The sequence below is a fragment of the Cajanus cajan genome, chromosome 5 (genome assembly GCF_000230855.2).
Source record: "Cajanus cajan strain Asha chromosome 5, NIPB_CcT2T_4, whole genome shotgun sequence".
Lineage (NCBI taxonomy): Eukaryota > Viridiplantae > Streptophyta > Magnoliopsida > Fabales > Fabaceae > Cajanus > Cajanus cajan.
Genome location: NC_138521.1, coordinates 67,013,905 through 67,039,334, shown reverse-complemented (window position 1 = coordinate 67,039,334; position 25,430 = coordinate 67,013,905). Strand labels below are relative to the sequence as shown.

The following is a 25,430-nucleotide window of genomic DNA, read 5'->3' as shown; positions in this document are numbered from 1 at the left end:
ATTTTCCTTTCAATAGTTTCTTCACAATTAACATGGAACTTCATACTCTATTACCCGGTTCCCATTTCCATCGTATCTTTGAATTTGACATTTTGCCACCCCAATGTGAATTTTACTTCTTATCTTAAAGATGTAATATGATATCAACTCTTTCCAAATCCAACATTTTTAACTTTTTTTACTCTCACCTTTCCTTTATCTTTTTTTTTTCTTTCTTATCGCATCACCTCTTACGTGTACACCTTTTCTCATTTCCTTTCTAATTTCTGTCTTCCATGATCCACCAAGATATGTATACAGCCCCAAAATATGTGTAAAATCATTTTTGTATTTCCAACCCTCTCTTTCTCATGCAAGCTCCTCCATTCTCTATTTATATCTCCACTTCCCCCCTTCATCCTCTACCACAACACCAAACTTTTCCTCTTCTTCTCTTCCTCTTCAACACAGCTAGTCATAACCCTCCTCTCTCTCTCTCTCTCTCTTCAAAATGGCTCTAAACCACCCTCTTTCAACCTACTTCATACTACTGCTGATAACCATAACCCGTTTGATATCCATTGTAGGTAAAACCGAGCAGTGGAAGAAAGCTCCTATTCTACAAGAGCTTGACATTGACAATATATCCCTTAAGTTCCACGACGACCCTGAAACCATTCAAATAGCTTCTAGGGACTATGGCAACATCGTGCATGAATTCCCAAGATCTGTGTTTCGTCCATCTTCCATAGACGACATAGTCACCTTGATAAAATCCTCATACAATAGCCCTTCCCCTTTTCACATAGCTGCGAGGGGCCAAGGCCACTCCACCAATGGACAAGCCATGGCTCGTGAAGGGGTCGTGGTTGACATGGCCACCCTCAGAAAACAAAGAAATGGGGTTGCCATTAATGTCTCTAAGGACCCTTTGATTGGCCACTATGCTGATGTTGGAGGGGAACAACTTTGGATTGATGTGCTACATTCCACGCTTGAACATGGACTTGCACCAGTTTCTTGGACTGATTATTTGTACTTGACCGTGGGAGGGACACTTTCCAATGCTGGGATTAGTGGCCAGAGTTTCCGTTATGGTCCTCAAATCAGCAACGTTCACGAAATGGATGTCATCACTGGTATGAAGTTATAAATTTCTTAGAAGTTTCTCATACATAACGATTTTTAATTAAAATTCACATGTCATCTTGTTGGCTGCTATTTTCATCTTAGAACATGTTCAGATACCAAGTCTAAAAACGGTTTTAAGAATTTCTATATGCCAAAAAAACTCTTTATTTTATAGTAGACAAGTTGTTACAAGACCTTCTAATAAATTGTATCCACACACGACTCTTACTAACTAAAATTAGAAACAATACCTTATATTGTATTTAACTTTGAGCGTTTCTATTGCTTCATTTTCTTTGAGAACGAGTTCATTGTGTTGAAACTTGAAAAAATAGAAAGGTAAATTTTCATAAGCAATATCCCACCACTTATGCACACAATTATTGTTTCCGTTTTCTGTATTAAGCTATCCACCACTTAATGCACAACAATTATTGTTTCCGTTTTCTCTATTATGACATGACACGGTGTGTCGTAGATGTTCCGCTAAACATTATCATATTTGAATTCTTTAATAACATGTTTTATTGATACCTAGTTAATTAGTGTGGTTGTTGAACTCAAACATAATAGTCTTTGTCTACAATATGGGTGAGTGATGCAAACGTTTCCATGGGATTAGAATTGGAACCAGGTCCACGGTCATAGCTTTCTATTATTGATTAACTTTATGTTGGTCTAGTCTTTTACTTTTGGTCAATTAATTCATTCATATAGTTAAAAGACTGAAATGCCAACATGGAAAATGTTACATCTTATAATTGACGAATGCATGTATCTAAATTGTTTAATTTAATAAATAGTTTTTGTCATCTACTTGGTGTGGTTCAGGAAAAGGAGAGTTCGTAACATGCTCTTGGCAGAAGAACTTGGAGTTATTCCACGCGGTTCTTGGTGGCTTAGGACAATTTGGAGTTATAGCAAGAGCGAGAATTGCTCTCGAGCCAGCCCCCAAAAGGGTACGTTTATAGAGATTGACTAGAATTTTGTCTTGTAGTTTCCCTCCACCAATTCATAGTGACACCAAATCAAATTGTCATTTTTTACGGTGAATTGTCATTTTGTTTATCTACCACGTGGCTGCTGGCACAAAGGTACCGCACATTTCATTTTATGTTGGTGTATTAGTCACCCATGATAAACACTTCACAAATGAAAATAGGATGAGTTATACGTACGTAAAAGTTTTAACCATTGAATGTGGATTTTTGAAGTTGAAAGCATAATACGAGTTTGAAAGGAAAAAAAAAAAAGCAGAAGCCACTCTTGAAATTATAATGACTCTTAGATCTTAAGCTATATTAAACCAATAGAATTAGAAAAGGTCATATTATGAATTATCACCTTCTTTCAATGATTTAAAATCTTATCTCAGTTTTATTAAACCCAACACACAAGGGCTCTTTTCAAAAAGACTTTCAAATAAGTCTATGCATATATATTCTTACATCTGGACACGTCTAGCTAACACATGAAGCACAAGAAGTTTGAAGTCTAGAGAGTCAAGGGATTGATCATCACCACATGTTAGTACATATTACTGCCGTTTTTAAATTATATTAATTAATTTATCCTTCCAATTCTGATGGGACTCGTTGTGAGCGCTCGAGCACATATATACATTAATTCATACATACACAAATACGTCTCTCTCTCTTTATATTTCATTTTATTATATTCTATTTCGCTAGTAAGTTTACTGGTATAAGACATCAATGGTGAATTTTTGTTGCCATGCAGGTTAAGTGGGTCAGGCTACTTTATAGTGACTTTTCTGCTTTTACCAAAGACCAGGAACGATTAATCTCAATCAATGGAAGGAAACAAAAGACTGCATTGGATTTTCTGGAAGGGATTCTGCTAATGAACCAAGGCCCCATAAATAATTGGAGATCCTCTTTCTTCCCTATATCTGACCATCCTAGAATAGCTTCTTTAATCACTCAACACAGCATCATCTATTGCCTTGAAGTGGCTAAATATTATGATGACCAAACCGAGAAAAATGTGGACAAGGTACCGTCTAGTCATATATATTCTAGTTAGATCATATTTCTGTTCAAAAAATAAAAAGTTGGTCAAAAGCAAATGCCTAGATTTTGAGGGTTTTCTTGGATTGCACCTTAATATATAGTAAAAGATAAAAACAGTAATTAGTTACTAGGTGTAATTAATAGAGATGACAATAATATTTTTCTTTTCCTTTGCTGGCCTTTGTAGGAAATTAAAGTTTTGCTCCAAGGACTGGTCTATATCCCTGGATTTTATTATGAGAAAAATGTCTCATACGTTGAGTTCCTGAATAGAGTCCGAAGTGGAGAGTTGAAGCTTCAGTCACAAGGACTATGGGATGTTCCTCACCCATGGCTTAACTTTTTTATACCAAAATCACAAATCTTGGATTTTGATTCAGGAGTGTTCAGAGATATAGTTCTTAAAAGAAACATCTCCTCTGGACCAGTCTTGGTTTACCCCATGAATAGAAACAAGTAAGCGTTGAATGGATCACATTTTGTGTCATTAGTATATTTCAGGAGTGTGATGTAATTGTTTTTATTTTCTGACCATTCAACTACATTAAATTTAATTCCAGGTGGGACGATAGGATGTCAGCATCTATACCAGAAGAGGATGTGTTCTACACAGTTGGCTTTTTGCACTCAAGTGGGTTTGATAATTGGAAGGAATATGATGCTCAAAACAGAGAAATTTTGGAGTTCTGTAGTGATGCTGGCATTGAGGTTAAGCAATATCTTCCCAATCACACAACACAAGAAGATTGGTCAAACCATTTTGGTGCTAAATGGGTTACATTCTTAGAAAGGAAACGTCAGTTTGATCCAAGAATGATTCTATCACCAGGGCAGAAAATCTTCGACAAACAATTACAACAAGCATTTTAAATATTTTAATTCCAATTCCCCTAATAAATAAAACAAGTAAATTGTTATGGTGGGACTACCTTAATTAGATGGCTAGCTAGGCACATGGTTTTGTACATACTACCAAGAGTATGTTTTTGCTGTAAAATTTAATGTGGGGTTATAATTAAAGTGGCTTTGGCGTCTATCATGCTACATACTTATATATCTTAGATATGTTAGGTTGACAAAGTCGTATGTACAAGGAGCACAGTTGTCTCTTGCATTAATTGTCTGTCACCCAACTTGCTAGGTAGATAAGGATCGTATTGAAGATGTTCCAATTAAGGAGTTTTAAGGGCTTTGTCTTTCTTTATATGAATGATTACTTTTGTACTGGGGCAAACATATAAATGATTTTTAGTTAATTAGTGTATTTGGAAATTCGTTGAGAAGAAGAATTCATATTTGGAATGTGAAAACTATAATTATTAGCTTAAAATGACACTCGAAATGTGGAAAGTTCGAATCCATAATCACGTCTCGTATGCCATAATCAATCAAGTTATGCTAGTTAGGTATGATAACATAAAATAATATATACTATAATCTTCACCGTAAGCTTTTTCTTTTGTATTACATACAGATGGATGTAGATTAACTCGAGCTGCTAAAATAATACAAGTACAAGATTACCATTCAATTATAATAGAGACCATAAACAATGATATAATCCTTATGTTCATAGTTAATGAACCTAGACGTTGATTTTAGGTTACTTGCAAACAGATTATACGCCTCTAATGAAATAAATTTCCTCTTATATAAAAGTTTCATATTTGCCTATGTATCTAACAGATGCAAACTAACATTGTATCAATTAAGTTACTACTCATGACTTTAGGATGTTTGCATGTCAATTAAATTAAAATAAAACACACGCGCAGTATTAATTATAGGCACAAAGTAGGTTATAGTTGATAAAGCAAAAGACAATTTTCTTAGTGAGTTGGTACGATGGATATCCAAAAGAATATCACAAAAATCCATTTTTCGTTTAGTCACAATAAGTCACATCAACGAAAACCATCAGATTGGCTTATATTTTGTCGTTCTCGCATAGGAATAATTTTTGACTTTTGATTCAGATAGACCCACGAGGGCCTTTGTTGTCACAAAAGTATAAAGCAATGAGTTCTTCTACTAATCAAAATATGATTTAAATTAATTAAAATAGAACATAATTTAGCTGTCATTCTAATCATTTAAATTAACTAAGAAGATTTGATAATAAAACATTAAAAAAAATGCAATATGGTAACACGCATTCTATAATAATACAATAATTATCATTAAAATTTATTTTTATCCACATAATATATATAATATATATTTATATATTATTAAAAAGAATAAATATAAATATAAATTATAATTATATATATAATATATTGTTAAATCTCATTTAAAATTAATAGTAAAATTATATATAAATATATTATATATATATTATACTTATAATGACATTTTTTTTATATGTCAATATATATGATACTTTTTTATAATAAAATCTATAAAATCCAATTCCTTTAGTTTTTATTATCCATAAAATGAGATATTTTACTCAAAATTTTAAATAAAACAGAATTGTGTCCCATAATTAATTTACGTCGTTTTGATGTTTTAAATTAAAATTTATTAATAATTTATAAATTAAAAAATGTTGATATTACCCAATAAGTTATTAGATCGATTAAAATTGAAGTCAATTTCTAAGCAGAAAAAAGATATTCTGCTAAATATATAGCTAAATTATTTTTTTTTTATTTTAAATATTAATCATTAAAAAATCGATGAATATTTTTACTCCAATCACTGAGTTAAAAAGAATGATATTAAAAAATGTAAAAATATAAGCTAGTAAAGCTTAATTTTAATTAAAAATACTAAACATGGAGGATTAATTAATTGGAGGTTATTAATTTGGTTTGAGGCCTCCATAGGGATTAGGAAGGCTATTGTATAGGAATGCATAATTATGTTGCAACACTTAATTCCAGCTTGCAGGCAATTAGGAGACAAGAAAAGTTAGGAGCTGCCCCCATGAATTCCATTCCCACCATCCTTCTCCTCTTTTTTTTTTGACTTTTTTGGTGCCTCCATTCACTATATATGCTTTCAGAATTCATGTCTCATTGTTGTGGAAAATCCAGGACAAGATCCCAACATTCACACGCTGTGAATTATACTAATGTTGACAATAGATTGAAAAACAGCATCATCGTGTAGCACCTAATGATAATCATTAGCTCCTTTCTCTCCTTCCTTTTCCAGTGATTCTAAAATATGGGGTGTGATGCCTCTATATTTAATTTTGTCCCTTTCTCTTTTTTTTATAGGAACCTTCCTCTTTTATTTTAAAATTAGGAAAGAGAGAGTTAATTTAGGGTTCATATGTTTAAACTTTATCGCAACTTTCCTATAAGGAGAGCCGTGACGAGAAGAAGACAACAAAAAATTAAATAGCTTTTTAAAGTCACCGATCATTTTGTCTATATATAGATAGTAAAAAGAACATTTTTAATATTATCGGTAGTTAATTTGTATGGTCTATTAAGAAGTTTGTTTTATCTTGCGTCGGTTAACTAGATAGTAAAAAGAACATTTTTAATATTATCGGTAGTTATATAATGATTTGTTTGAATCATAAATACTTAATGATTCTATATTGTTTATTTTTTTAAAGTCCTTTTTTTAATTATATATATATATGTCTGGTTTAACTTATATATATATATATATATATATATATATATATATATATATATATATATATATATATATATATATATAGTAGTTTTCTTTAAAGAAACAATCCTTATCTATTTCATAAAAAAAAAACTTTTAAAAAATAAATGCTTAGAAATAAACATATATACAAACTCGATCTAATAATTTCTCTATTTTAAAAAGGTGTATGGTACATAACATGTTTTTATTTTTCTATAAATCTTAAATCAACAATCTTGATTTTTCATGTTTAGTAATTATTTTTAAAATATTCTCAAGAATATAATTTTGTTGAAAATCATTTTTATCCCAATTTTTCATAAAAAAAACTCTTATGAGAGGTAGAAATCTAATTTTTCTGAGTTAGGAAAAAAAATATGCATATAAAAAAATCATTATATCTTTTTAAAACAAAAAAAAGTTAATTTCTCTTTTTCATCCCCTCTTAGAGATTACACCCATTAGGAATTGAATAGTCGACCTTGACTCTGGTATTAATTGTTGAATTGAATGTTTATCATTAAGGCAAAAGTTATAACCAATAATCAAGATATAACTGTTTCTATTTAATCATAGTAACCAAAGTGTCATATGTCTCAAATATGACTTGACCACTCAGTCCTTTATAACGAGACAATTGATGGACCTCAAAAAATAATAATTAAATAATTTTAATAATTTTTTAAAATTTAAAAATAGTTTAATGTCATGTTTATAATAAGATTTGAATAAATAAATATATCTAATAAATTTATTTTAATAAAAAATATTTTTACAAAAAATATTTATATATTTAAGAATATACTATTGTAACTAAACATGAAAATCTTTAATTCTTAGAAATCTTATATAAATATTCTCATGAATTTTTATGAGTAACCAAATATATTTTAGTTATTTTTAAGAATTGCAATTTTCAAGATTTGTAATTCTTAAAAATTATATTATTGCATATAAAAAAAAATTTCTCCTCTATCAAACGTTTCATAAATATTTGAAAAAATGATTTTAACACTACATGATACAAATTCGCAATAATTGAGAGTAGTCAATTAACCCACAAGTACCAACCCTCTTGGAACTTATAACCCAAATAGAACACTTACAACAAGAAAATCAACACATTCGAGAAGAGAATGACAAGATACAAACCGACCCAAATCAAATAATCTAAGGGGTAAAAGGAAACATAAAGAAAATATCTCCCAATATATCCCTTAGGGAGAAGGGGATCCGAGTTGAAAATAGAATAATATATTACAAACCACTTATATATTAGAATTAGTAATGTTTTCCTCCCCATTCTCATTGATTTGGTCAGAATATATACAATGTAAATGCTTTCACGTTAGGCTACAATCTAGGAAACAATATACTAAACATATGCCATAACAGAAGGCAATTATGCCATAACAGAAGGCAATCAAATATATGCTATAACGGAAGGCTATGAAATAGGAAACTATTTATCTTGTTTCAGTAATATATTTACAATATATTTAACACACCCCCACAGTCGAAGCGGGAGGCTTTTGGACGCTGAGACTGGCTCGAAAATCTTCAAATAAAATTAGCGGAAGACCTTTAGTAAAAATGTCCGCGATCTGATAGCGTGATGGCACATGAAGCACTCGTACTTGTCCGCGGGCAACCTTCTCACGAACAAAATGGATATCCATTTCGATATGCTTGGTACGTTGATGTTGAACTGGATTCCGTGATAAATAAATAGCACTCACATTATCGCAATACACAAGAGTGGCTTGGTGAACTGGACACTGTAACTCCAATAGTAAGTTCCGAATCCAACATGATTCGGAGACCACATTCGCCACACCACGATACTCGGCCTCAGCGCTAGAACGAGATAATGTAGGTTGTCGTTTTGACGACCAAGAAATCAAGTTATCACCCAAAAATACACAGCAACCGGACGTAGAGCGTCGCGTGTCAGGGCACCCACCCCAATCTGCATCAGTGTAAGAGACTAGAGTAGAAGTAGGTGATGAATATAAATGAAGACCGTAATCTAATGTACCCTGAACATAGCGAATAATCCTTTTGAGAGCTGACATATGATCAATCCGTGGATCATGCATATGGAGACACACCTGTTGCACGGCATAAGAGATATCTGGCCGTGTAAAAGTGAGATATTGTAGAGCCCCGGCGAGACTCCGATAGAGAGTAGGATCATCAAAAGGAGACCCAGATGTAGCACTAACCTTGGATTTTGTGTCAACTGGTGTTTTAGATGGCTTACACGAAGTCATCCCTGCCCGTGAGATGATTTCTTTGGCATACTTGTGCTGGGAAAGGAACATACCACTTGTATTGCGAGTGACCGTAATGCCAAGAAAGTAATTTAGAGGGCCAAGATCCTTCATAGCAAATTCAGAACTAAGAAGATCCATGATAGAGCATCGCAGTGTATCAGAAGAAGCAGTTAGAATAATGTCATCAACATATAATAAAATATAAGCCACAGCCGACCCTTTGTGGTAAATGAATAAAGAAGTATCACATTTGCTATTAACGAACCCAATAGAGAAAACATAATCAGCAAAACGCTTATACCAAGCGCGGGGTGCCTGTTTGAGACCATACAATGACTTACGTAAGAGACAAACATAATCTGGATGATGACGGTCCCTGTAACCCAATGGTTGATGCATATACACTGTTTCCTTTAACTCCCCATGAAGGAAAGCATTTTTGACATCCAATTGGTGAATAGGCCATGCCTTCGAAAGTGAAAGGCTAAGAACAGTTCGGATCGTAGCAGGCTTCACCACGGGACTAAAAGTCTCACCACAATCAAAGCCAACCTGTTGTGTTTTCCCATCACCTACAAGACGGGCTTTATGCCTCTCAAAAACACCATTAGATTTGACTTTATGAGTGAAAATCCACATGGAACGAATGACATTAACATGTGGAGGACGGGGCACCAACTCCCACGTCTTATTTTTAATAAGAGCATCATATTCATCATCCATGGCCATTTTCCAATTATGATCACGAAGTGCCTCAATCGGATTGCGAGGCAACGGAGACCTCTTAAACGTAGTATGCAGGGAATATTTGTGATTGGGTTTATATATCCCATGCTGGCTACGGGTCACAACTTTATGCGGTTGGATAGGACTATTAGGAGGAGATGGATTAATATGTGTTTGGGCAGGAGGTGAGGAATTGGACTCGGAAGGTGAATGAGAGTCACCTAGCATGATGGGGGAAACAGGCTCACGTGGCACGTTGGGCGGAGTCGTAGGAGTGGGAGTACATTGTTGAAGATGGTGAATGACATAAGGAGAGTAACCTGTGTCAAGGAAATCATATGTATGGGGTTTGAGGGAATGTATACTACGAAAAGGAAAAGTATGTTCGTCAAACAATACATGGCGACAAAGAATTATTTTTCCAGAGGAGAAATCATAACACTTGTAGCCACGATGTTGGGTTGGATACCCGAGGAAGACGCAAGGAGTAGACCGTGGTTGTAACTTATTAATAGTGGTGGATGGAATGAGGGGGTAACACAAACACCCAAAAACCCGGATATGATCATAAGACGGAACCTTTTTGTAAAGAACCTCTAGTGGAGACTTATTACCCAACAATTTACTTGGGAGTACATTAAGAAGATAGGTTGCCATTTGGAGAGCATGATGCCAAAAAGATGGAGGAAGAGATGCATGAGCAAGAAGAGTACGAGACATATTGTTTATAGTTCGAATCTTGCGTTCGGCTTTCCCATTTTGAGAAGAAGTGTGTGGACACGACATCCGGAATGACATGCCATGTTTTTGACAAAACTGCCCAAAAGACTTGTTAGCAAATTCCCCACCATTATCACATTGCACATTTTTTATATTACACTCAAATTGAGTAGAAATATGAGTTTTGAACGCCAAAAAAATTTCATACACATCAGATTTCCGACACAAAGGAAAAGTCCATAAATATTTTGAAAAATCATCAAGAAATAAAATGTAATATTTATGTCCCAAAGAACTCAAAATTGGAGAGGTCCAAAGATCACTGTGTAAAATATCAAATGGCATAGTAGTATTGGAAGAGGAATTAACAAAAGGCAACTTAATATGTTTCCCAAGAACACATGACCCACAAAGGCTAGAACTAGAAAGTTTATTACAATCAATGCTTTTATTCTTTCGCAGCACATCCAAGATAGGAGATCCTGGGTGACCCAAACGATCATGCCAAAGCTTAGGGGTGATGGCGGCAAAGGTAGAGGAGGAAGCTTGAATGTTGGGAGAAGAGGACATAGGATACAGATCGCCGCTGCTATTACATCTCATTATTGACATCCCAGTCTGATAATCCTTCACAGAAAAACCAAAAGGATCAAACTCCACAGACACTGAATTATCTTTTGTAAACTTTCGAACAGAAACAAGATTTTTAATCAGTTTAGGAGCATGAAGAACATTTATAAGGGAGAGGGATTGACATGGAGAAGACAAGTTCGTGTGACCATATCCATGAATTGGAATCGTGTGACCATTACCAACAATAATGTGATTATGTGGATGATTGCTCAAATTAAAATAAGACGAGAGATTACCGATAGAAGACGTCATGTGAGATGTAGCACCGGTGTCCATGTACCAAGACTGATCTGGTTGTTGAAGGGACATAGTGTGCATTGCTGTCTCAATATCGGTGGGAGCAGACAAAGTAGACTGCTCAAGAGGTGCAGGGGATGCGGCAGGATGCACATAAGCCTGTTGAGGTGGTCGTGGACCAAGGATACCGACTTGGCGAGGTGGAGGAGTATTGGGGCGAGCCCAGCCTTGAGTTGGAAAGGGACAAGGAGGAATAGGCCGGGTAGGATTATACCAGCCCCATGGAACAGGTTGTTGCTGCTGCCATTGCGGAGGACGGTTGCCACTTTGGTCATGCTGCTGCCAATGCGGAGAAATGAAGCGTCCTTGGCCACCAGAAAACTGCCCCCGACCACCGCCTTTACTGCCAGTGGAGGACCTTCCGCCTCCATTCTTGCGACCACCCCCATGATTGCGCCGTCCACCGCCTGAATGGTGCGAACCATAGTTTTTCTTCGACTGTCCAGATTTGGCAGTGTGTGAGGACCCATCATCAGTCGAAGTGGTGAGCATAGCAGACTCAGTGGCTGCTTCCTTTGCCAAACCAGCCTCCTCAAGAGTGAGCATGGACCGAGCCTTGTAAAAAGGAGGTAGAGGGTTGCTTTGGCGGATCAACGTTCCCACACCACGGTACGGAGGTGCAAGACCCCCAACCAGTTGCAATACCAAACGACTTTCAGACACCGGAGCCCCAACGTTCTTCAACTGATCTGCTATTGATTTGAGACGTTGACAATAAGAGGAGACATTTGAGTAATTCTCCATAGAAGTGGCAGAGAATTCTTGCTCCAAGGCAACAGCACGAGAATGTTGATTATCCTGGAATATATCACGCAATCTATCCCAAGCTTCCATAGCCGTTGAATCGGGTTCGATAATGGTGTGCAGTAAGTCACTAGAAATGGTAGCATAAATCCACGAAAGAACCGTGGCGTCCAAAGTGGACCAAAGCTCCTTCTCTTCGGCAGTAGAAGGAGCCGGCGTCGTGCTGTTGGCCGGAGGAAGGATATGATCAAGCACCTTGGTTGATCGTGCGTGAATCTTGAAGAGTTCAGCCCACGTGGAATATTGAACATTTTCCATTTCAAGAATAATGGAAACATGATTCTTGATGTTTGATACAGCAAGAGCAGGATGAAAGGAGGATGTGGTGGAAGCCATGACGATAGAGAAAAGAGAGAAGGAGGGAATAAAAAAAAAACGTGGGCAAGGAACAACAGAGTTAGGGCCTGCGGAAGGAAGAGGATGAAGAACCCTAATCTCTAGTCGATGTGGGACTTGGGTTTTTCCCAATACACCCCCTCACGTCCAGCACTATTGGGCTTGGTACGTGGATAAATGGTGGGTGGCCCTTTTTAATGATCTAGGATTGGCGGGACTTGAGTTTTTCCCAATACACCCCCTCATGCCTATGAGGCATGCATCAATGGTGGGTGGCCCATTTTTAAAGTGGATCTAAATGGCTTTGATACCATGTTAGAATTAGTAATGTTTTCCTCCCCATTCTCATTGATTTGGTCAGAATATATACAATGTAAATGCCTTCACGTTAGGCTACAATCTAGGAAACAATATACTAAATATAGGTATTCGAGGTTTTATTTAGAGGTTTGTTGTGACTAACCAAGTAGCTTGTGTATATAAGTTTAATCTTATGATTCATTTGAGAGAAGCAGACTTAATATAGAACAACAAATAACAAACGAAGCCAACTTTGTTGTCTATATTAAGTCTGCTTCTCTCAAATGAATCATAAATTAAACTTATATACACAAGCCTACTTGGTTAGTCACAACAAACCTCTAAATAAAACCTCGAATACCTAACTTGAAAGTATTCACAAATGTACATTCTCACCAAAAACATGAGTCAAACAAAATAAACACAAACAAATTGAAAGATGGATAGACGACAAAGTCAACAACAAATACTAATGTCTCATATTAAATTGACTACATTCGTCTCATCCTACAAAAATTAGGGTTGACTAATCATATAAATATATCTTTACATTTTAAGATTACAATACCATTAAGAAGCACCGGTATTAGGATGCTCCATGCACTTTTACCTTCCCTTTATTCACTAACTTTATTGGTATTAAAAATACTCTTGTATACGAGACTACTTAACTAATTAAATTATACATAAGTTATTAATTTGAGTAGAATTAGACCTAATTTCTTTAAGTAAAATTCAAATTCATGTCTTATAAATGAAAAATATAGTTGACAGATTATACTCTACTATAAAGACAATTATCAATTAGTTTTCTTTTTGACAAAAATTAGTTATTACATTAGAAAAAAATATTACATACAGTGATATAAAAAAGTATCAATATAATACAATATATGTAAGTATATATCTATTTGACATATCACATACAATTTTAATGTTAATTTTAAATTAAATTTAATAATATATTTTATGTGTTACTATAGTCTATATCCATATTTTTTAACAATATACTAACATATACTTTATATATTATATGGATAAAAGTAATTTTTAGTAATAAGTATTATATTACTATAAAAAATGTATTACTATATCACAATTTTCTTATAATGTTAACAATGTTTATAGATATTTTACACTAATATAACATAACTAAGAAAAATTAATTAAGTGTAAAGCTTATCGATCTCACCAACTTTAGTAATTGGAAAAGTAAAATACAGAAGAACGTAGAATTTAATTATTGTGTTGTGCATACCTTAAAAATATTAAACTTAATAAAATAAAAAGGTAAGAAAATAATTTAAAAGATTCTTGCAAATTAAATATTTGTTTAGGTTTTAAATGAAACCTTGGGAAATTTTATTAATATATTTTAAAGTGGCTTAATCTTTTTTTCTTTCTTCAAGAGTGAGAACTTTAAATCTTATATTATAATATTTTAAACTAGCTACGCATTTGTTTATATATATATATATATATATATATATATATATATATATATATATATATATATATATATATATATATATATATATATATATACTCTTTCTTATGATATAAATTGTTTATATATACTAGGTACTAAAATTAATTTTTTAAAACTTTTTATGAAGATTTCAAATACTTTTAATACATTTTTTTTACTTTAAAATTATTCATATAATGCATAAAATATGTATTAGATTAAGTATAAAATAAAATATTATTTCTTTTACCGGAATATACGTTAATTAGAGGTATCAAATGGATAAATTGAATATAAATTGACTTCAATTATAATGGATTTGTTAAAAACTGGTATTTTAACTTGTAGAACCTATAGGATAATTTTTATTTTATATATAGTTATAATTTATAATAAATATTTGATATCTTAGAAATAAAAATATCTGAATACTTTTTCTTTAAATAGTTAATAAAAAATGGTATATATATATTTTTTTTAACTTGTGCTTTAAGAATGTACATCAATAAATACAGGTTAGGGTTAGTTAAATTTTCTAAAACAATAGAGGGCAGATAAAGCATAAGTTGTTTTTTTTTACAATCTACATAATTGGTTTTTAGATTAATAAAAAATAATTTGTTATCATGTCATCTATTTTACTATTCAGTAAAGAATTGTTATTGATTTTAATTTAGTCCTTAACTAAGTAATTTTTTAATTTAAAATTATAACTATTTCAATTTCTTCCTTTTGAAGTCTAATTTCCTTTTTCTTTCTCTACCGTGCAAACACTGATGTTTTTTCATGCTTAGATTTTCCTTTAAAAAAACAGTAATATATTTTGTGGAGTAAAAAATGTTTGATTGCATATATTGTATCTTCACTATTATAATTTTTCTAATTATATACGATTTTTCATGTGAATTTTATATAAAAATTTGAAGGAAATATGATTCTTACAAATTTTTTTGCAAAATTTTATCTTCATGTAATATCTTCATAAATAATATTTTTTTTTGAATTTTAAAATTCACAAAAATTTTTTTGCAGAATTTCTTGTAAAAAATTTCTCAGAAAAGTTTCATGTGAATTTTAGGATTTAGGATTTTGCGGAATTTTGTAGAAAACTCTTCTGTGAAAAAAAATTAAAGAAATTGTTGCAGAACGTTTCTTGCAAATTTATAATGAAAAATTAATTTTTGTGTAAATTTTTTTTGTTAAATTTCTTACAAATTTTAAATTTACAAGAAATTCTATCATGATTGTAAGTATCAAATCACCATTTAATTGTGAATATCAAATCATCAATAATTCTTCAATTATTATATTTCAAACACTCACAACAAATTCATAATATGTTTTTCATACTTTTAACATGTAATTGATGACTTTCTAAAATTTTAGAATATAAGTCATATTAGAATGTAGGTTATAAGTCTAATATTATTCAAATTCAAATGTTTGCTTTTGATCGACCAGATATTATCATGTAAGGGTGATTTTTCTTTGATCTTAATTTTGACAACAACGTAAGTCTATAAACCAATTGTTCTCCCCAAACCCCTAAAATTTATAAGCATGTCCTAGAATTTCTCTAGAATTTTTAATCGATCAGAACTTCACAAAGAACCATCCAGTAAAACCCAAATTGGCAAATTTCAATATCCGAACAGAAATATATGGTGACATGCGTTATATTTATAGTGTCTTTATTTGGTACATGTATGAAGTTTTGAGCCAGTTAAGCCCTATACAGACATTCAAATATTCATAAAATACAAACATACTGGTAAACTACTTTTGATAACCTGTACAACAAATTAGGATAAAATATGGGAAATTGAATCATAGACTATTTTTTATTTAATTGAAAATCCCCTGTCCGGGTGACAAAATTCTGTTGGGATCAAACTGAGCTTTTCTTTGATTGAAAATTTTCCATTTCGGGCCAAAATGTTTCTCCCATTCATTGTGTGTTTTGTTCTGTGGAAGATACTGCTTTATACCAATACCAGAGTCCACACAGAACTGTAATATCTGTTGGTTTTGTGCCTGAAATTCCTCTAACTGATCAAACCCAGTTGCATGAAGAAGTGACACCACGTAGAAAACTTCTTCATCAGGTGTAACTGCTGACATCTTATCATCCCACCTGTGAATGCATTTTAATTAATTATATTAACCAAATATACTTTTTTGTCACAATTTGTAACTTTTTTTTTCTTCATATAATCATCATATTAATATGAAATATCTAATTGATGACTAATCTCTATCACAAAATAAACTATTTTAAGTAGGAGTCTTCTCCCAACTACAATTGATAGTATTATCTCTAATTAATTTCATAAAACTTACTTGGTTTGGTTCACGGGGTAGATTATGGCAAGTCCTGCTTTAATATTTTGCTTCAGAATAATGCCCTTGAACACACCTTCATCGAAATCCGAGATTCGAGATCCTGGAACAAAGAGGTTTAACCAAGGATGAGGAACCTCCCAAAGCCCTTGTGATCTTAGTATAAGCTCGTCAGAATGAACTCTGTTTAGGAACTCTTCGTACGATTCATCTTTTTCGAACATAAACGTAGGAACAAACTTCAACCCCTCGACCAAAAGTTTGACATCCTGTCCAACAAATAACAAACATAATAACTAAGTTAAGTCTTTCATAGACAAATTTATCATAAAAAAGATAATTCCTAAGAAGAGAATTATTAATTAAGTTATATATATATGAGTTTAATTAAGTTAAAGTTAAATTAGTTAACTACCTCGTCAACATGTTCTTGAGAACTATTGTCGTAATATTTGACAAGCTCTATGATGTAGATGATTCCGTATTGAGTTACAAGGGAAGTTATGCGAGGACGATCAGATTCTGGATAAAAAGAAAGCTCCAATGGTGACTGATTTAGCATAAGGAACCCTTCTATATAATCAGCTGCATTAGTCTCATTTCTTCCATTGAATGAAATCAAGTGTTCTTGGTCTCCAGAAAATGCAGAAAAGTCGTTGTAAAACAAATGGAGCCGTTTCACCTGCAAGCAATCAGATAAATGATTTTTTATTAGCTGTAATATTGAAGATCGATTATTGTAAATATTTTTCAATGTTTTTGCAAGCTTTGTGACTTACTAATTACCATATAAAGGTATGCTGGGAATTTTTTTTGTTTTACATATGATCAATTATTAATTGGTGGTTTTGAGAATACAAGAAGATCTATATATTATAAATAAATAAATAAAAGAAGATGATACATTAATACACTTACCCTGGTTGGTGCGGGGCCAAGGGCTATTCTTGCTCTCGTTATAATCCCAAATTGACCTAAACCTCCTAGAACACTGTAAAACAACTCTGAGTTGTTCTCCGCAGAACAAGTCACTAGGTCTCCTTTCCCTGTTGAATTCAACGTTAAACATATGTATATGAAGTGTATATTGCAAAAAAAAAAAGCATGAACAATTTAAAAAGAAAATCTAATTACTGATGTATAAAAACCAATCCCTTCTTTTCAATAAATTAAAAAAAAAACATTTAGATGCACTAAAGAACCACTCCATGAACTAATGCTTCTAGAATTATCATTGTTATTATTAATAAATATCATTGTAATTACAAGCACACCAGGATCAGGATAATACATCACAAAATGCGCAACAAACTGGCATAAACGCTAATTACATTCAATTAATTTTTAGACCATTATTTATGTTTACCACTTGAAAAATAATTCTCAGTTGTCCTACACAACCATTATATAATTATATATGTAATACTAAACTTAATAAATGAATATTCAGTAAACTTGCCAGACTACCAAATGGCAAAAATCGAAAATGCATGCAGGAAAAGATCTTTCCTAGTTTCCTTTGACCTATAATAGAGTTGACTTCTATATTTTATAGTGGATTTTCCCAAAAATTAGGCAGGGAATAATTAAGTTCAATTATTAATTTGAAGAGATAGTTTTCAACAAAACTGAAGATTTGTTAAGAAAGAGAAGCATGAATGAGTGCGTGCTGACAATTTGTTGGCTGACGACTTATTTAAGACCAAATTAAAGATTGGTCGACAGAAGATTATTAGCGTATACAATCCAAGCCGGTCGAATAGCATAATAAACAGTGTATAGTATTTCATGTCGCACTCTATCTTTGATTTAATCATTGATTCATATGGAATCTTGGCAAATATATGATGAAGTCACGTGACAATTACTTTCTTTTAATTTTATATTTTTCATTTCTATTTGTATATATGTTCGATTCTATTAGACTGTTAAGGAATCGACCATAAACAAAGTAGCACACGGAAAATAAATTACAATACTGGTGTAGATCGAATCAAAATCATTGGACATTAATTCTTCTGTTATTTTGGTTATAACCTAAGCCGCATGGACAAAGAGATAGGGATAAAATATACTACAGTACACGTATATTTTAATTAACATTGACGATGGACAAATTCAATTTGTAGACAAAGAGATAAGCCTCAACTAGACATCATTCGATTGGAACCTAGCAAGTTCCGAAGAACTACTAAATCTCATAGCCCTACATCAATTTCTTAATGACATGGTCCATTCATACTTCATAAAGAGACAAGTTTAAAATCTTCTGTAAAGATATGATGTGACCAATCAAGCTAGCATAATCAACTTGTTGCATTGAATTTTGAGTTGATTTAATAAAACATATTTATCCGGGCTTTGTTTTATAATAATAAACCTAAGATGTTTAAAGGGTCTTAGTCTAATGGGTGTATTTATGAAATTTTAAAAATTGGATAGTCATAGCAGAACTATTTATTACACATCATATCTGTTCCATTAATTTGTGTGGACGTACATATGAGATGCTAGTAGCTATTGTTTGATCCTTCCCCATTTTTTTTAGTTGATATATATGTACACAGAGAAAGGAGGGAGAGGATGAATATATTAATTTATACATTGGCAATAGTATTTATTTAATAATTTATATCAAATATTGTTTTCATCATTCTAACCATTAAGTTATAATTGTTTGTGTAAAATATTATATAAAAAACAAACAACAGTAACGAAATCAAATAATTATTATTTTTATATAAAAAATATATTACATTTTTAATAAATTAAATCGATGAAGTTATGAGTCTCTATATATATATATTAGGATTTATTTCATCAATGAAGTATGGATTATATTAAATCATTTTAGACTATGACAATATATTATATATATAATTTAGATTATAAAACTTTCGATTCAACCATAGAATTAAACTTGATCATGATCTTTATATACATGTGTGAGCAGGAAACAAATGCTCTCATTTTCTCCATATGTAAATATTGGTTTTCAATATTTTTATTTAAATTCTTTGTCTAGCTTAGTTCAACTATAGTGAACTTAATATAAAGCTTCATTTGGAAAAGTTAAATATATGAATATGAGATGGGGAAGAGAATATACAATCCATACCTGTAACAACATCCAACTCATGAACATTGGAAATCTGAGGACCAAACCTAAATGTTTGGCCACTTATGCCGGCATTGGAGAGAGTTCCACCAACCGATAAGAACAAGTAATCAGTCCAAGAGAGGGGTGTGAGTCCACGTTCAAGTGTTGCATGCAACACATCAATCCAAATTTGTTCACCACCCACATCAGCATATGGAGCACTTGCATCATCAGACACTACAACAATTCCAGCACCATTTCTAAACTCGTTCAACTCGGTCATGTTCATCACAACGCCATCACTTGTCATGGCTTGTCCATGAACCGAGTGTGCTTGCCCTCTAGGAGCTATGGTGAAAGGGATGGGCAGAGAATTTGAGAATTTTATCAAGTCGGATATGTCACTAATGGAGGATGGTGCGAAAATTGCAAAAGGGTTGTCATGAACTATGTGGCCATAATCTGTTGAAGCTAGTGAAAGGGTCACGGGGTCACGAATAAGCTTTAGGGTTAGCTCTTTTGGTGCTTGGAGTAATGACCATGGTTGTGATTCTGCATGTGTGACCACTATGTAGGTTAACCATAGCATAATCAAAGGTTTTGAAAGTCTAAAATAACTTGCCATTTTTTGGAGAGAAGAGAAGTTAATTATTTGGTTCGTGCTCACTATTACTTCGAATTGGCTATGAAAGGTTTCTTGTTTGGTTACATATTTATAGGAAATTTAGGAAGAGGCTGCTAATTTTTATTTATGTTTTTTGATGTGACGACGTCGTGGTGTAATATTTTATGTATGTTGCTTTGAATTGTACGCCTTATTGTAATTTTGGATCTGTAAATTTCCTTTTTCATTTGCACGCATTAGGCAGAAAGTTGGATTTTCATCCACTTGTTTAGTTGTCTTATCTCTTTCTCCGATCGTACATATATTATATACCATTAATTAGTTCTTGGACGGTTTAAAAATCATAGTCAAACGTTGAAGTCGCACTTTGTTTTTTTCTTTTTATTTTCATTTGTTGCGGGGAGACTTCATATAATTAATTAGTGAACGATGGTACGTGTGACAATTTTGTCAAAGTCAACCAATATACAATTTGTAAAATAGTTGACATACTATCACTATGTATCCATATGATACGCGAGGAGGTGTATGTACATGCAAATCAGTTTCTTGATTACAACAACATTCTTGTAACGAAAAACATTTCTGACACACAAATTATATTATGAATATTATTAGGTCAGAAAAATCATGTATTGACAATGCTCGAAGTCTACACTTGACCAATTATATTAGCATTTGTGTGAAATTTATTAGATAACCACGTATGTTGTTAGTGTACCTCCATTAACACACTTATTAGTACGTATTTATAATTTTGGTACATTGACTTCTTAAAAAATGATAATCTTCTAGTTCCCAATACACTTAAATTTTATTTATTTTGAAGTTGAAGTAATCGTCTTGTACGTTTTGCTTCTTTTTCTTTATCCTGCAACGTGAAGTAACATTCAGGGAGGTTTTATACAACTTAACTCCAGTCTAGGACATAGCCCTTTACACTTCATCACGTATGTATGTGGTAAACGTTATATAATTAATAAATATAGTTGAATTGTTTTTGAAGAATAGAATTAATAGAAGATCTTGCACGTGCTGAACCAAAATGAACGAAATTAAACATTAAACAAGATATATATATATATATAAGTATCTTGTACGTACTGAACCGTATGTGCCACTTGCTACCTCAACTTCAAGTGCAAAATTTCTTCCAACTTTGAGTGTCTTTGTTTCACCGATTAAAAATTTATTTATGAAAATATTGAGTTGAAAATGTCAAATTCTCATATTTGTTTAGAATTTTGAAGAAAAAAAATTAGATATAATTTATTTTTTAAAAAATAGTCACAATATGATTCATTTCATTTTGATTCTCATGGTGGAAGATAGGAAAGTTATTGTATTCCCATAAAAGTGTGAAAAGTTATATTTTAACCCACTTTTTCAACTCAATTTTTTATTTTATTTAATTTAATTTTTTAAAATATTTTCAAAAATGTTAAAATTCCACCAAACACATTTTTAAATATTTTCAAGAATAACATTTCAATAATAATATTTTCAGGAATGTGATTACCGAGAAAGTAAGTAACATACTCGAAAACAAACATCCCAATTTGGGAAGAAAAATGAGTTTCCCATAAAATTAAAATAAAAATGGAAGTAAAAAAGAAAAATCAGAAACACGTTGGTATACATGTGTCTCATGTGTATTGAGTAGACAAATCATACTAGAGTGAATTTCTCAAAGTTGGGACCATCACCCTTGAATGGTAGGGTGGCCCATATAAGATTGCACAAAATATTTCTGTTAGTGCAACCACGATCATTGTAAAACAAATTAAAGTCTTTAGTTGACTTATAACAAAATTGAATGTTCATAGGAATTTTAATTTTAAACTTTATATCTAGTTAAATATACTTGGACTTGGTGGAGTAGAATTTGAGATCAAGACGTGATAGTGGTAGTTGATGCTCTTTATTTGTGTAAAATGACAAAAATGAAGTCTGAGTCTAAAACTTCGTTCAAATTATCCAAAATCCTAACTATTGAATTTGCAAGGCGATACTCATTCAATGGTGAAAATTAAATTTGATGAACAAAAAAGAGAAGAAAAAAATGTTTTGGGGTTTATACAAAACAAAGAACGTACTGTTGAACAATGGTTTTTGTGTTTGACCTTTTATTGTTGAATAGTATTGTGTAGATAGGCTCATGATATATATACCTCCTTTTTTTTTTGTAAGTACACCTCCTTTATATTTTTTTTTAAATTATAAAATATTGTAGTTTTTTTTTTAAATCTTCTATTTTTACACCTTTAATTTTCAATTTGCTACTTTCTTCTTCTTTTTCACACACTTTTTTTTCTCTTTTAATTTTCACATACTACTAAAATAGGTAGGGTGAAGGAAAAATAAGGAGGTGCATGTAAAAATTGAAAGAAAAAAAAAGGGAAGATGTGTGAAAAAAAATAATAAATTAAATGTTGTAGATGTAAAATTAAAAAATTAAAAATTAAAAATTAAAAAATTAAGAATATTTTAAAATTTTAATTTTAATTTTTTTAAAAAAACAAGGTGTATTTATAGAAAAAAGGAAGTGTATATATCATGAACGGTGTAAATATTAGTAGCCAAATCAGGCTAGCCCAATAATAAGGCCCAAAGACTTAAAATTGATTTCGCATCCAGGACTTAAAGGTAGGTCGATCCATTAAAAAAAGAAAGTCAATCCCCTCTTTTTTTTATGTATTAAAATTATAATAATGACATCGAGATTGGAACTTAAAATTCTGTGTATATTATTTTAACTTTGACCAACTTTATTTTTTTTACTATATATTTGAAATTGTATTCTTGGTAACTATTTGCTACACTTAGACACTGGATTAGTTTCTAGGAAAGTTAGGTACTCAGTTAATAAGAACATAACAAAAGAAGATATAAATGGGAAAATTAAATTAACTAAATGACAAGGTAATGGTTAAGTTAAATTAATTTAGTGTTGGATTTTGGATTAGTATTGATTTAATTGGGTTAGATGTAGTAAAAAAGTTCCTTCCCAATAGTGTAAGAGGTAGTAGTGTAGCAAATATTTGTATCCTTCCCTGTTTTTCTCGATGGGCCCAATGTTGTTTCTGAGCCCGCCGCACAAGCTGGTGGCTCTTCTTTCCATTTGTATCTTCCTCACAACTTATTTTTCCCTTTTTTTCCTCATTGCAATTGTTTGTGTCTCCTTTTCATGTTCTTATTGCTTAAATATGATTTTTTACTCTTTTAAATTTTAAAAATTTTAAATTAATTTTTTAATCTATAATTTTAAAAAAAACTTTATTTTAGTTACCTCAAACCAACTTAATAATGATAGATTAAGACAATTATGCAGTATTAGTTAAATTTAACATTATATTTTTACTATTAATAAGAATACTAAGAAGTACATTTTGTACAATAAATAAGTTTTATTTGACAAGTTTAGTAACAATATTTGACGAAAAAAACTAAAATAAGAATTTTTTAAAAAAGTTAAAGAATTAAAAATATATTTAAGTCTATTCTTAATAATAATAATAATAATAATTTTTTTTATAGTTTTTTCTATAAACTTACATTTTTCTTTGCTAATTTCTATGTTTTTATTGTGTGTGTGCGTATAAAACTTATTATAATAATAATTGAAATATTAAAATAATGATGATACTCAAAGTTGGCGCATTTTTTTACTTGCAAATTGTATTTGGTTAAAAGGGATAAATAGACGAGAGAAAGTGTGTAAGAAAATGAAAAAAGAAATAGAATATAAATATAAGTTATTTGGTTGAAAAAAATAGAATGAAAATTAATAAGATTTTAAAAATAATAAAAATAAAGATTATTATTATTATACCTATTTGTGGATATCTTGGTAATTTTTTTCCCTCATTTGTCTTACTAAAACAATCTAACATATAGGTATCTGATTCTACTTGTAAAAGAAACTGATACTTGACACACAGTAATAAGTACAAAAAAATAAATGTGTGAAAACTAACCTTTTATCTCAATATTTAGTACTATATCAAGTCTTTATTTGTTTTTGTTTTTTTGTCTTAATCTCTAAAATCTTCTACACAACCTTGAGTGGAGGATATATATAATATTTTATAAAGAAAAAACAAACTTAGAAATTTAGAAGGGAATAAGGAAAGATACGAAGGAGAAAATGAATCAAATGTTTGGATAAAATTTTATCATTTTAGTTTTATTCTCCTTACAACGATGGAGTTTTTTATTTTATTTTTAAGTGTGTACTGAATAGGAAATATTAGAGTATTAAAAAAAGAGATGAAAAGTGTTTTTTTACATTTAAAAAGTAGAATATGAATAGAATAATTCACATTGGTGTCAATTCTTATTCGTCAAAAAAAAATTTGACAACAAAAGTTTAATGCATTTCATCGTCAGTAGTATCATAGATACAATGTAGTTTGTAATCAAAAGTACGATGACGAAAATAAAATTGTGATGAGTCACACACATTGGCTTGTCTCCTAACAAAACTTATATTTGCAGATTCTTAAGTATAACTCCTAAATCAGTTTGTGCATAAATTCTATGATTTAACCCATCTACAACCTGCTTGTAATCTAACTCAATAAGGACACCTTGAAAACCCACTTCATTAACCCAAGTGATGGCCTCATTGCACGCCAAAGCTTCAACTTCCACTGGGGAAAAGAACCAAGCATAGATATCATTTTTGCAAGAATAAAAGTCACTTGATCATATTCTGATCTTCAAACTAGCATCTACATTGCACTCCACCACACACAGGGGTGGTTGCTGCCAACTAGAAGTGACAACAATAGAAAGACAAATTCTGGGACTGATATGCACCTTTTTCCAATCCCGTAAAAAATCATATGCCCTCTGAATCATTACTAGAGGAGACCTGTCAACATTTTTCCATATCTTACCATTAATTCCTTCTCCACCACAGGGACCACAACAACATAACAATTTGGCTCATATAATGGATGGGAACTACAACAAGCAACAAGAACAGTAAATCAGATATGCCTTCAGCAATATCCACAAAAATCCGCCACCTTATTCCACA

General features: G+C 31.6%; 3 protein-coding genes across 4 annotated transcripts; 1 reads left to right on the top strand and 2 right to left on the bottom strand.

The window, feature by feature from the left end:
- The first annotated feature begins 240 nt into the window (after positions 1-240).
- LOC109807493 (cytokinin dehydrogenase 3) lies at positions 241-4,177 on the top strand. Its single transcript, XM_020370024.3, has 5 exons — positions 241-1,118; positions 1,942-2,069; positions 2,851-3,126; positions 3,331-3,599; positions 3,704-4,177. Exons 1-5 carry the CDS (start codon positions 491-493, stop codon positions 4,011-4,013), a joined length of 1,611 nt encoding a protein of 536 aa, XP_020225613.1. The 5' UTR covers positions 241-490; the 3' UTR covers positions 4,014-4,177.
- A 6,761-nt stretch (positions 4,178-10,938) lies between these two features.
- LOC145958435 (uncharacterized) lies at positions 10,939-12,842 on the bottom strand. Of its 2 annotated transcripts, none has more exons than XM_083075762.1 (2): positions 11,353-12,842; positions 10,939-11,101 (listed from the first exon to the last, which is right to left on the bottom strand). In XM_083075762.1, the coding sequence occupies exons 1-2, from the start codon at positions 12,551-12,553 to the stop codon at positions 11,076-11,078; spliced, it is 1,227 nt and encodes a 408-aa protein (XP_082931888.1). In that variant the 5' UTR covers positions 12,554-12,842; the 3' UTR covers positions 10,939-11,075. The 2 variants fall into 2 exon arrangements, with proteins under 2 accessions (XP_082931888.1, XP_082931887.1); XM_083075761.1 differs by having other exon boundaries at positions 10,939-11,110; positions 11,353-12,839.
- A 3,125-nt stretch (positions 12,843-15,967) lies between these two features.
- On the bottom strand, positions 15,968-20,509 carry LOC109807518 (cytokinin dehydrogenase 3). Its single transcript, XM_020370055.3, has 5 exons — positions 19,780-20,509; positions 17,580-17,707; positions 17,077-17,343; positions 16,662-16,930; positions 15,968-16,455 (listed from the first exon to the last, which is right to left on the bottom strand). The coding sequence occupies exons 1-5, from the start codon at positions 20,384-20,386 to the stop codon at positions 16,167-16,169; spliced, it is 1,560 nt and encodes a 519-aa protein (XP_020225644.1). The 5' UTR covers positions 20,387-20,509; the 3' UTR covers positions 15,968-16,166.
- Between the last annotated feature and the right edge of the window lie 4,921 nt (positions 20,510-25,430).